General features: G+C 53.2%; 2 protein-coding genes across 2 annotated transcripts in view; one reads left to right on the top strand and one right to left on the bottom strand.

Annotated features, from left to right (window-relative positions):
- Positions 1-560: 560 nt before the first annotated feature.
- On the top strand, positions 561-7,129 carry PRF1 (perforin 1). Its single transcript, XM_010951709.3, has 3 exons — positions 561-2,656; positions 3,986-4,620; positions 5,496-7,129. The coding sequence occupies exons 2-3, from the start codon at positions 4,028-4,030 to the stop codon at positions 6,622-6,624; spliced, it is 1,722 nt and encodes a 573-aa protein (XP_010950011.3). The 5' UTR covers positions 561-2,656; positions 3,986-4,027; the 3' UTR covers positions 6,625-7,129.
- PALD1 (phosphatase domain containing paladin 1) overlaps positions 4,585-13,739 on the bottom strand; it is a 103,506-nt gene continuing 94,351 nt past the window's right edge. The window contains exon 19 of the mRNA XM_074374154.1: positions 4,585-4,650. Within this exon, the coding sequence (XP_074230255.1) occupies positions 4,615-4,650 (36 nt within the window). The 3' untranslated portion in view covers positions 4,585-4,614. The remainder of the gene's footprint in view (positions 4,651-13,739) is intronic.

Genomic DNA, 13,739 nt, shown 5'->3' with positions numbered 1-13,739 from the left:
TTAAGACATGGATGCAACCTAAAGGTCCATTGACAGATGCCTGGATAAAGAAGATGTGGTATGTGTACATACACACATGCACACACATATATAATGGAATACTACTCAGCCATTGAAAGAGAATGCAATAATACCATTTGCAGCAAAATGGATGGACTCATTCTAATTGAAGTAAACCAGAAAGAGAAAGAAAAATACCATATTATATCACTTAGATGTGGAATCTAAAAAAAAGACACAAATGAACTTATTTACAAAACAGAAACAGACTCACAGACATAGGAAACAAAACTTATGGTTACCAGGGGGGAAAGAAGGTAGAAAGGGACAAATTGGGAATTCAAGATTTGCAGATACTATTACATATATAATAGATAAACAAGTTTCTTCTGTATAGCACAGGAACTATATTCAATATCTTGTGGTAACCCATAATGAAAAATAATATGAAAATGAATATATGTATGTATATATGTATTACTGAAATATTATACTATATACCAGAAATTGATACATTATAAACTGACAATAAAAATTTTAAAATAATTAATTTATTAATTAAAAATTTTTAAAGTCAGATGATAAAAAGGATGTGGAACAATTGGGGTGTGTCCATGCAGTAGAATATTATTCAGCCATGAAAAGGAATGCAGTATGGCTACATACCACAACTTGGATGAACCTTGAAAATATTACATCATGTGGAATAAGCCAGATACAAAAGGTCACATCTTGTATGATTCAATTAACATGAAATGTCCAAAGTAGGAAAACTCAGAGAGACAAAGAGTAGATTGGTGTTGGGGGAAATGAGCAGTGACTGCTCATGGGTACAGGGTTTCTTTGGGGGAGCGATGAAAATGTTCTAAAATTGACTGTGGTGATGGTTGCACAATTCTGTGACTATCCTAAAACCCATTGAATTGTACACCTTAAATTGGTGTATTGTATGGTATGTGAATTCTATTCCAAAAAAATTGTTAAATTAATAATGAACCATACAGATGGAGTCTGGAAACAAACATGTCTCTGAGGAAAAACAGTGCTTAAAACACATTTCAAGTGCTAAGTTTCAACTGGAGAGGACAGCAGTCATCAGTTCTATAGGCTAAATCAGCAGTCCTCCCTTTGCTTTTATAGATGAGGAAACTAAGCCAGAAAGGAGTTAAAGCTCTCCTGCCAGGACTCACACAGGAAGTTGCCGTTGAAGCTGGGATTAGAACTTGTTTTCCCTACCTCACCTTTCTCTTCCTATAGATTTTCTGCAGGGCTCCACGCCCCTCAAACTGGTTTTCTGAGCACGGTCAAAACTAAATTCCTCACAGCATCAAAGTCAGGCCACGGGCAGGAGCCGGAAGGGGGTTCAGGGGGCTACAAATTCTGGGAGAGGGAGGGGGACACTGCGGGGAGTAGATGGGGCCAAGTTTCGAGAAAACAGCTTAAGCACCAGTTCCCGTAAGAGGAGGGGACATTGTGGGGACACAAATGATGAGCCATTGCCATGGTGTCACACGTGGTCTGGGGCCTGTGGCTATTTTTTCCTGTCACTTACATAGTTAGGAGAATGGTCCCCCACTTACCCAGCTGTCTCCACCTCAGGACAATATGATTTTGCCCCCCAGAAGTTGCCCAGTGAGTCACTCAACCCATGGAAACCTCACCCAACTCTGACTTCAGGTAAGACAAAGTTTAGAGAAGACCCTGGGCCTCTGGTCCCACCCAGATCTCTCCCCAGCAGGGTCACACAGCTGCCCACCCACCTGCGCTACAGCTGCATTCACAGACCAGAGCCACGGAGGAGACTGGAGACCAGTGCGGCCACCAGTTCTCCCCACAAAGTGGGGGGCACAGGACCCTGTTCTGGAGTATGTGTTTGGGGCCCAGAACCTAGGCTGGGATGCAGGTGTGGGCAGGAAGTGGGCACGGAGGTCTGAACAATGTTTATTCTCTCCCCACTGCTCTGGGAGGAGGGAACGGTCACATGCTTTACCACTCACCGAGGGCCGAGCACTGTCCTAAGCACTTCAACATGGAGTAATCCCCAGTCTTCACAACCCACGGGGTCTACACTAATATTATTCCCACTTTCAAATGAGGAAACTGAGTCACAGAGAGGCTAAGGAAACCGGTCAAGCCACACAGTTAGTGCGCATCCGAGCTGGCCCAAGCCCAGGCAGCCTGGTTCCCGAGCTCCCGCTCTGCACTGCCTCTTAAAGTCCGTGCATGTGATGCTGCGGGGCAGAAGCAGGGAAATAGTCCAGTGGCCTGTTCATCAACACCAGAGTTGAATCTCGAAGTTCTCAGACCCCTGTGCTCTTGTCCCACCCCCTAAACCTCCCCTGTTTGCCCGGGGTTCCCGTGCCCCAGGCAGCTCTGCTTGGCAGATGAGCCTGTGGCCCTCACAGCTTGCTTCCTGAAGGCTGTCAGCAGGCCGGATGAGAAGGTGAGGACAGAGTGCGTGCTGGTGGGCGGGGGGAGAGCAAAGGGGACCCATGACCACAGTTGGGGGGCGGGGCAGGAAGCAGAAGTGATGAGAACTGTGGCCTGGGTGATGAGCTGTGTGGTGAGCCCGCCTAGGGGGCTGTACCACCATTTCAGGGGCCTCCCGTGAGGAGAGAGCACATCTCCGTAGGAGCATCTCAGCACAGGACTCCAGGTAGGGAGGAAGCAGGGGGTCAGGGAGGCTGGGAGCCCCCGGGTGGGAACCAAGGGACACAAGAGTAGGGCTGCTTCTTCTGGGAAAGAGCCTGATGGAGCAGGATATATTGTGACCCATAAGAGGAGACCTGGGTCCAGACCATGCTCTGGCACTAACTCGCTGGGCAGCCCCATGCCCACAGTGGGCCTTGGTTTTCTCAAAGTGAAGAGGTCAGAGTACATAGTCTTTAAGGCCCCTTCAAATGCTGACAGTGAAAGCTAAAAATGCTGAAAACAGGCTCCCCAGGAGATAGTATGATGAAGGTCAAGATGGAAATTTTCTTTTGATTAGGTTATAAACAGTGCTGGCCTCTAAGTGGGATGATCTGAAGGCCTTCAAAAGACTCCCCTTCTCCTTTTTACCTCCCAGGGGGCCTGCCATGTTGCCTGGAATTCCACCATTCGAGCCACTCCTTTAAGGAAGGCAAAGAAGGCTCCAGCCAGAATGCAGGGGAAATCCCTGCTCTCCATAATCCCCCACGTCTCAGACAAGCTGCTGTCCCTGGCAGGTGCCAGAGGGGCGGAGCCTCTGAGAAGCTCAGTTTGGACAGGGGTAGAGAGGAGATTCCAGATTGTAAGCAGGCCTAGTGAGGCTCCAGAGCCACCTCAAATGGAAGAAGAACATTTTAGCTCGTCGTTGTCCACTAATCAGCAACAGGCAGCTCGCAGTCACTGCCAGAATCCCGCAGAGTGTGGCAGGGAATGCCAAAGAGAAGAGCAAACCGAACGCCCCCCCCACACACAGGATGTAAGGGCACAGGCGCACAGGCAGCTTATGTTCTAGAATTCAGGCTGATGTTCTTCCATGAGCTCGTAGAGACGGCCCCAAAGGGGAAATGGGGCAAATGATGGTGATGCTCAGCCTCATTTCTTTTCCAATTCTGTTAAGAGCTTAATGCGGGAAGAGAGAGAGCGAGCTGGGGTAGGGAAAGCATAGCTTGTTCTTGGGTCCAAAATGATACTTCTCCAGAATCCAGGCTTCCCTACAGTTCCCAGATTCTTCCCCAAATCTGCTACAGCTACTCTCTGTCCCCTCCTCTGCACACAGAGCCCCCTCCCCGCCAGCAGTAACTGTGGTCCTGGGGACAAAGCCATCAATCTGGATTCTCATTCAGCCTTAAGTAGGGAAATGCTATCAAGGGTCTCCTGGTTGTGTGACCTTGGGCAACTCTCTTCTCCTCTCTGGGTCCATCTGTATAATGTGGGGGCTGAACCAGGTTTGTAAAAGCCACTCCAGCTCTGACATACAATGACTTAAGAGATACCCCATTCCCTCCCTATTCCACAGGCCCTGATAATCCACAGTTGGAGGAGGGGTCGGCCATCCTCCATGCCCCTGCCCACAGCTTCCCGGAGCCCCAGTGCCCTCTGTCTGTGCAGCTCCATGGCCCCCTGTGTGCTCCTCCTCGGCATCCTCCTGCTGCTGCTGCCCACGCCAGCACCTGCCCCCTGCTACACCGCCGCGCGCTCTGAGTGCCGGCGCAACCTCAAGTTCGTGCCGGGGTCCTGGCTGGCGGGGGAGGGCGTGGACGTGACCACCCTCCAGCGCTCGGGCTCCTTCCCGGTGGACACGCAGCGCTTCCAGCGGCCCGACCACACCTGCACCCTCTGCCGCAACGCCCTACAGCAGAACGCCCTCCAGCGCCTGCCCCTGGCGCTCACTGACTGGCGCGCCCACGGCTCGGGCTGCAAGCGCAAAGTGGCCAGGGAAGAGGGCCGGTCGGCCGAGGATGTGGCTGCGGAGGCAGCCAGCAGCATCCGCAACGACTGGCGGGTGGGGCTGGACGTGAATCCCAAGCCCAGCACCAATGTGCACGTGACCGTGGCAGGCTCCCACTCCGCGGCAGCCAACTTTGCGGCCCAGAAGACTTACCAAGACCAGTACCGCTTCAGCCTGGACTCGGTGGAGTGTCGTTTCTACAGGTGAGCGCTGCGGGTGCGGGTGGAGGGGACCTGAAAAAGGCATGGGAAACTCTGGGTGGTTAGGAACCCAGCAGGTTGGGGAACCCAGAGGCTACTTCCACCAGGAGGAGATGACAATCCTGGTTCTCACATACCTCCTTCCCTGAGGCCCTGATCTGGAAGAGCACAGGGCAAGAACAAACAGAGGGGAAGTGAGCAAAGCTGTGCTTAGAGCCCCAAAATGGTGCCATTCAGGTCTACTGATCACCCAGTCCCCACTTTCTTGGGCGTTTCCAGTCTCTTGTGGGCAGGAGACCTGGCTGAGTCCCTCCTATCCCTGGGTCTGCCTCACCAGGCTCTGTGCTGGGAACTGGAGCCACAGGTTGAACAACAGTAGCCATGCCCCCAGCCCTCGGGCCTAGTCACCCCGAGAAAGGCATGGTCTCTACCCACTCTGCTCTCTCATGGGAGGCCACGTTTCCCACACAGTGGCGCAGGGCACCTCCGCCTGCACGGCCAGAGCTGTCAGGGAGGAGCCCAGGCATCCAGGGCCCAATCCAGGGGACAGAGGCCAGAGGACTAGGTTCCAAAGCTAGAGGGACACCATCAGAGCAGTATCATCACCTTTAAAATTAGAAGATGAAAAGGAAAGAAAAAACTTAAAAAAAAAAAAAAAAAGGCAAAAATACCCACACAGAGTACTCAGGTCATGAAGGAGCCATGGGCAAAGCACATATCCCTGCTGGCTTAGTGGCTGAGAGCTTGGGCCTTGGAGCCAGGCCACCTGGGTTCAGGTCCTAGTTCTGCCACTCCCTTCGACCTTGAGCACTTGTGAGGGAGTTGCTGAATGGGGAAATACTACTGGACCCACCTGCTCTATTTCTTTCCCCTCACAGTTTTCACCTGGTGCACACTCCCCCGCTCCACCCCGATTTCAAGAGGGCCCTCAGGACCCTGCCCCCCTATTTCAACGCCTCCACCGAGCCCAGCTACCACAGACTCATCTCCAGCTACGGCACACACTTCATCCGGTCCGTGGAGCTGGGCGGCCGCACCTCGGCCCTCACTGCCCTGCGCACCTGCGAGCTGGCCCTGGATGGGCTCACAGCCCAGGAGATCGAGGACTGCCTGGACGTAGAGGCCGAGGTCAGCATCAGCGGCCGCGCCAGCTCCTCGTCCGCACTCAAGGCGTGTGAAGATAAGAAGCAGCAGCACAAGATGGGGACCTCCTTCCACCAGGCCTACCGGGAACGCCATTCCGAAGTCACTGGTGGCCACCACACCTCCATGCACGACCTGCTGTTCGGGAACCAGGCTGGGCCTGAGCAGTTCTCAGCCTGGGTGGCCTCACTGCAGGACAGCCCCGGCCTGGTGGACTACACGCTGGAGCCTCTGCACGTGCTCCTGGAGAGCCAGGACCCGCGGCGGGAGGCGCTGAGGCAGGCTGTGAGCAAGTACGTGAGGGACAGGGCTCGCTGGAGGGACTGCAGCCGGCCGTGCCCCCCAGGGCAGCGGAAGAACCCCAAGGACCCGTGCCAGTGTGTGTGCCATGGCTCGGGAGCCATCAACCAGGAATGCTGTCCCCGGAAGAGGGGCCTGGCCCGGCTGGAGGTCATGAACTTCCTGGCAACAGGTCTGTGGGGGGACTGGATCACTAAAACAGACGCCTATCTGAAAGTCTTCTTTGGAGGCCAGGAGCAAAGGACAAGCACAGTGTGGAACAACAACCACCCTCGGTGGATGACACAGCTGGACTTCGGGGATGTGCTTCTGACCACGGGGGGGCCCCTGAGGGTGCAGGTCTGGGATGCGGACAATGGCTGGGATGATGACCTTCTCGGCACCTGTGACCGGACTCCACATTCGGGCTCACATAAGGTGAACTGCCACCTGAAGCACGGTCACCTGAGTTTCTTTTACCAAGCCAAGTGCTTGCCTCACCTGGCAGGGGAAACGTGCCTGAAGTATGCCCCCCAAGGGCTTCTGGGGGATCCCCCAGGAAACCGGAGTGGGGCAGTGTGGTGAGACCAGCAGGTCCTGAGAGCACCAGAGTGCCAGACTGAAGGGGTCTCACACAGGACCCAGAGGGCCTATCTTCAGGTCCCCATTAGACAGAAAACTGAGGCTGTTTTTCCCCTCCAATGAGGTGGCTGAATTTATAGGCCAGCCCTGAGTCTCCCTGTCCAGACTACCTTAGCTCTTCAATATTCTCGAGCCCCGGATATGGGCTGGGGCTGAGCCACACCCTTCAGCCACTGCCACAAAGGCCACAGCTTAGGTCTGGAACTGGACAGAAGGCCAGGAGGCTGTTCCCACCAGGCTGCCTCGTGTCATTTGCACCATTCCTTTGCAGCCCTTTCTAACATGGTGAATTCTTTCATATTAGATCTAACCCCTTAGGCCCCAGATGCTCTGTTTGCTCTGTTTTCTTTGCCCACCAAGCTTTGCCTCTGAGACAAATCAAGGGCTGTCTTGTCCTGTCTCATTGTGTACACAGCCTGACAGAGAACCAATAAATGGGATCTGATAACCATGATGGTGACGGTTCTGGCAGAGGAGAGGAGGGGGCCCAAACACAGCTGGAGATAAACTTCTACATTTTCAAACCTACATGACAGGACAGGTGGTTCACCCCAGGGGTAGGCAGGTAATGTAAATAGTTTTTCCACTTTTGTTGGAAATGGGGGGACCCAAAATATTTTACTCCTTGTAACTCTCTGATGTGAGAAACAGAAGCATAAACTCAGTGATAAATGGCAACAGACATTCAGCTCCAAGCAGGAATACAATAGGGAGTGGTGAGGACTACGGTGAGCTGAAAGGCACATGGTTATCGGGGGCGGGGGGCGGGCAGCTTTGCACAAGTCAAACATTCCCAGGCAGAAATGTGAGCCCAGTGCTGCCAGGTCTTCTAGTTTCTTAAAGTAAATAGAAATCCCAATTTGACTTTTAAGTGTTGGCAACTCATGCTACTTTGTAAAAATAAACCGATGTGGGCAAACATGGTCCAAGCCAAAAAGAACATGTATGCCGGCCATGACTGATCTGGAACAATCAGGTTGAAAACTCTGATTTCAACAGAACCCATCTGGCTGGCTGAACAGCTCTCCCCTGTCCCATAATTCAGCATTAGAAGGCAGTGGTTCCAATGAGGTGGTATCTAACGGCCTCCTGGCCTGGGCAAGCAGTGAACCCCAGCGCCTCAGGTTATGATATAAAATGAAGTGCTCTTTGTTTCATGTGTCTGGGACACAGGCCTCAGAACACAGGCAAATGGGGTGGGTGGCAAGATTCAGGGCAGCCTCCTAGACCTGGTAGGTTTTGGCTGTGCAGTGCCATTCTCAGAGGGGGCTCAGAGTTGTTGGCACGGCTCTCCTGGCTTTGTGAAACTCCCAACAAATTAAGCCCTTTGAGGTCCGTATTGACCCATAGGCTCAAAAGCCCAGCAATGACATGACACTGACCCTGAATCCCCAGCTGAGGCAGAGGGATTGGTAAGCTCTAGAAGCCTGGTCGAAACCACCGTTCTTACGCCTTTCTGTTCACGGCCACACACACACAAACAAGAGCACAAGGGAAATCGTGAAACTTCATGCTGGCTGCTGCGTTAATTGAAAATAAACATGGGCCTGGGCTGTACCCACAGGGAAAGCAGGGCCAGGGCAGGCCTGGCTCAGGGAACGGCTCTGACAAGAGACAAGAGTCTGGTTCTGGTACCCACGTACTCAGTGACCTCTAGCAAGTCCCTCTGCTCCCTGTGCCTTGGTTTCCCCAAAAGGACAATCTTTTTTTTTTTTTACTCCCTTTCCAGGACGTTTAGAAGGGGGATATGAGCCTTTCTAGAAGGTCAGTGCTTCCAGAAAAGGTCCTGAAATGTCAGCTGGTTAACCTCCTGTTTCTGGATATAGGGAAACCAAGGCTGGGAAGAAGTGATTTGACTGTGGTCACAGAAGTCAGTGGCCAGGCCAGGTCTCTGTGAGTCACAAGACCAGACCAGGGGGACTCGGACAGGAGGGCCCTTGGTGGGTAGTAGGTATGGTATTACCCAGGAGAAGGAATGGCCGATGTTGTGGAGGGACAGCTGTGGAGCCCTCAGCCCTAACATGACATTCTCATTGACATTTCATGGGCCCTTTGTCATACCTGAGGCCACTTGTTTGCTCGGGCAATTCCCCAGTGTGCCTGCTATCCCCCCCAGGTCTCGTCCTCACCCTGCTCCACCCTGCTCCAGCCGTCAGTGGGCAGGGGACCGGAGGGAAGTGGGAAGGATGAGCATCCCCTCAGTGCCTCTCAGTGCAGTGGCCTGGGGCTGGCTGCATCCCTGTGTCACTGCTCCTCTCCAGGAGGTCTCTGCATGTCTCTCTCTTTCTGGGTTCCAGCCACTGCCCCCTCCCCTCATCCCTTTAGACCTAGGGATGGTAACTGACCCACCACTGCTAATCCTGAGTTACTGTACTGTCCCTTCCACTTCCACACCCCCCTACGCCTTTGTAAACCCTCGCCCAGTCATCATCACTTGAATGTACCTGGGCTGTGGTCTGAATGTTTGCATCTCCCCACAAGGCGTAGGTTGAAATTGTAATCCCCAAGGTGATGGTATTACGAGATGGGGCCTTTGGGGTGATTACCCAGAGAGATCCCTGGCACCTTTCCCTACGTGAGGACACAGCGAGAAGGTTCCTTCTATGAACCAGAAAGCAGGCCCCCTGAATCTGCCAGCACCTTGATCTTGGCCTTCCAGCCTCTAGAACTGTGAGAAATAAATTTCTATTGTTTATAAGCCCCCAGTCCATGGTATTTTGTTATAGTAGCCTGAATAGATTGAGACAGCTTCCTAAAGAGACCCTGACAACACATCACCCATGGATCCCGGTGGGAAGCAGAAAATGTCCAGTTCTTGCTTCTCCAAACTCCCCTGCAACTAGGAAAAGATGTGTGACTGGGTCTGCCAGTCAGATGCAGCTGCCCTGGGGTACGAGGTCCCTTCAGACGCAGAAGCTGAGACAGGATTTGAGCACAGGTAATTACATGGGAGGAGATCCTAGGAAGCCCCAGTAGGGGAGAGGGGAAGTGAGCAGGGGAGGGAGCGTGCCCCATAAAAGGGGAATTATCCAGCAAGTCACCACTGCCGGCAACCAGAGCCAATGAAGAGAGTTACCCCAGCTGGGGTGGAGAGAGCTGGGTGTCCATACACTACCTCCCACCCATCAGTGGTTAAGGGCTAAATTCTTTTTCTACTTATTTCATCCATACTTGGCTTCTATTTCTGGCAACTGAAAACCCTGGTGATGACACTATCCCATCTTCTCTCTTACTGCTTCGACACCCCCATCCCCTTTGCCAACCATCTTCCCACCCCTGCCTGGTGGGCCCATGTCCCTAGAGCCACCACTCAATTGCCCCCGGCACCAACCTGCCAAGGTCATGGAGCACAGAGGGCAGGGACCGTTCACAGATTCCATCATTCACAGACGGTACTGAGCGCCTTCTGTCAACCAGGTCCTGGGGCCAGTGACCAAGCCGTATGGAGCATCTGTCCGCCTATGGCCTGTGTCTGATGGGAAGATGGATGTGGACATGGAGGGAGATTCAGGGAGTGGGATGGCACTCAGGCTAGGGGCTGGGGGACTGGGCTGGATTGCTTTTTTTTTTTTTTTCCTCTCTCTCTCTCCCTGCCTAAGTGATTTCTTCCAAGACTTGGGTCTGGTGCTAACCACAGCGCAGTTTTTGTTTTTTAAGCAGTTGCCACAGCGCCTTCATCTCCCTTCAAACACACTCCGTGGTCACTGAGGTGTGGCCCTCACTGCTGTGGCTGCTGCGGCGTGTCTCTGACATGTGTGAGCAGAGGGGGATCTGCTGGAGGACGGGGGCGTGGGGAGAGCCTGAGGGGAGGTGCAGGGGGCCCCTCGCCCCTTTGAGAGGCTGTGAATCCTCTTTAGAGTGATCGTCATTCCTCCACATGTGTCACCAAGGCCAGCCATTTCTGCCTCCTGACACTTGCTGCCTTCCGCTCATAACCAAAGCCTCGCTAGCCCAGGCCATCAACATCTCTTGCTAGGACTAGTCTTCCTGTAGCCTCCTCACTGATCTCTAGGCTCCTGTCTGTCCAGTGCAGCCTCTCCACCCCACAGCCACAGCGGTGCTGGCATCGTGCCCATATCCCCTCGGCCCCACTCCATGCCAGTCCCGCCTTTCTGCCTGAGAGCCCGTGCTGGGGGCCACTCTGCCTGCCCCATGGGGAGGCCAGAAGTGCTGAGGAACAGTGTCCCTGCCCTCTCCAGCCTAGAACAGCCTCAACCAATGGCTGATGGGAGGTGTGTGTAAATACCCCAGTTCCCTCTGCCTAGTGGAGAATAACTCTGAGGGACATATTCTGCACTGGCTCCCAAAGTTTCCCAACAAGGTTAAGCTCCAGTACTCACAACGTGACTTGCTTGACCACACATGCTCTCTTAGCCATCTCCTGTCCCTGTCTCAATTCCCCACTCCCTGACTGCTACTTTCAGGAATCACCTCCCACATAAACTACCTGTTTTTGAATCCCTGTCTCAAGATCTGCCTCTGGGAAAACCAGCTAAGATGCACATCTGACCACATCATTGCCTTGCATAAAACGCTTCATTGGTTCCTTGTCGCTCTTGGGATAAAGTTCAAATCCCCTAATGTGACCCACATGCCTCCCCTCCCCCCATCCCCCTGGTCCCCACCCCGCTAAGCCCTGCTTCACTGAGCCTGTTGATTCCTCTGTCAGCCACGCTCTCTCTAGCCCTTCACAAATGCTGCCTCCTCTTTCTGGAATTTTTCTCCTCCACCCGGACTAAGTCCTCCTCAGCCTTCAGGCTTCAGTTTCAAACATGGCTTCCACCAGGAAGGCTTCCTTGGCTTCCACATCTAGGTCACATACAGGTCCCTGTACCCTGCCCCCACAGTCCTCATTATTTCCCCATCACAGCACGATGAGGTCAAGGGCCATTTCTATCTTATTCATAGTTGAATCCACTGGTCCAGCACCTGACACATTAATGCTTGAAAAATAGTGGGTGGATGATTAGATGGATAAATGAATGAATGAATGAAACCTACTAAGGGATCTTTCAGCGTCTGGTTGAACTCTCCCAGAGACAGAGAGCTCACTCCCTCTGGAGGCAGCTGCTCTACACATGGATGGTTCAAACCATGAATCATCATGTAACACAGAAACCTGCCTCCTTATAACGTCCAGCCCTGGTCATGGATCAGGGATTCTGTGTCTGAATCTCTGGTCCTTTCTCTGACTTGGTTGGGCAGAAGGACCACTGAGCTGATTCCAGCCCAGGCAGTAGCTGTCCCTCACTCCTCCTTCTATGAAGGGGCCACAGAAGGGCCGCACGCTGCCCAGGTCAAAGTAGACATGGGACTGGGTCAGCCGCCTTCCTCTGTTACTGACAGTAGAAGCAAGAACCTCCCACGGAAGGTGACGGATGGCTCTTGATTGTTACCTACCCAGACCTCTTACTCCTCAATGGGCTCAGTCACCAACTGAGTTGGTTCCAGCTGGGGCAGCTCCTTCTCTGGGCACAGCTGGTACCCACTCAGTCTAGGCAAGTTGTGACCCCAGAAGGACCAGCCTACTACCTTAACCACTCATGGAGTTCCCCTCCCACACCCCAGCCCTCTGCCTGGCAAGGTCCTTTCCAGGCAAGATTTCCACAGCCCAGGCAGCCACACACACAGGCAGAGGCAGACTGGGCATCTGCCTGGCTTCCTACTATTAGGGAGAGGGGTTGGGTGGTGGGTGGGCCTGGTGCAGCTGAGACCAGGGTCACAGGTGAGATTCTCACCAGGTGGTTAGGGTTACTGTCGCACAGAAAGAGACCAAACCCCATCACAGACAAGACCCTCGAAAGCAGCCAAGAGCTGGAAGCCAACCCAGGCCACAGATAAAAGGACCCGGCCATATGCGCATCCTGGACTACCATGGAGACTTACCACATGAACCTTGACTTTGACCCAAGACAGCCCCCACCCCAGCCAGTTCTCTTTAGTACATCCCAACCACATAAAACTCCCTCCAGACCCGAGTCCTCAGCTGTAAAATGAGGAGCTAAGACAATGATTTCTGCATGGCTTTCTACCCGGGAGGGGCTGAGCCCTGGTTCCTCAAGCCATCTGGTACCTGACACTTGGTGGGCGTGGTCAAAGGACCCAACAACCCCATCACCCCGAGTCTGCTGGTGGGCCTACCCCAACAGCACTGCCCGTCCAGTGCTAGAGGAAATCCTGCACCCCTGGCACTTCTCTTCCTAAAGGCCAGATAGGAAACCCTGGCCAGCCAGAACCAGAGCTGCGGCTGCTTTTCTGCAGGTTATAATGGTGATCTGTTTATGGCGGGGTTTGACTGCACATCTGGGCTCACAGTTAATCTCCACAACAGCTGGTTCCCTGTTTCTTCTCAAAAGGGCCATGGCATCAGCCTGCTGGCAGGACACTGGCTTCTCCCCCAGGAAACCCAAACTCCCCATGAAATCAACCATCACAAAGGAGGCTGATCCCCCAGGAAAACCCTCTTGGTCTCCCTTTCTTCTTTATTCATGGGAGTCATCACCTTTGAGACCGGGGACCTTCAGCCAAGGTCCTGCCTCCAGTGGGAGGCAGTAACTGAGGACACCCTGACCACCTCCACCACGCCCTCTCCTGCAGGAACATGGGGCTTCATGTGATTTCACTTGTGAGGCATTTTTCCAAGTTGCCATCATTGAGGGGCCTCACTGCCTTTCCCTGCCTCTTCACTTCCCTTATTTTTCTCACTACCACCACCAAACTGATTAGATTGAAATACTAATCAATAACATTTCTTGAGTGCTTACTATAGCGTCTTGAGGGCTGATCGTGTATTCGCGCGTTCCCCCTTCCCAGCAGCCCTATGAGGTGGATGTCCTCATCCCTGTTTTAGAAGTGAGGTCTCCCAGAAAGCTGAGGAGCCTCCCCTCACATCTGTCCCGAACCTTCTCCAGCCGCCCCACCATATGACTCCTGAGGAGTCAACAATGTATTTTGCACTGTCTCCCCTAATGTCTCACCTTCATTGTCTTCACAATACAGTGCCTACGGGTGGCTGAAGATGACCCACTATTGGGCGATGGTCTCAGCAAGAACAATCT

The sequence above is a fragment of the Camelus bactrianus genome, chromosome 11, assembly GCF_048773025.1.
Source record: "Camelus bactrianus isolate YW-2024 breed Bactrian camel chromosome 11, ASM4877302v1, whole genome shotgun sequence".
NCBI lineage: Eukaryota > Metazoa > Chordata > Mammalia > Artiodactyla > Camelidae > Camelus > Camelus bactrianus.
The sequence above is the reverse complement of the archived record's forward strand: the minus strand, read 5'-3'. Positions and strand labels throughout refer to the sequence as shown.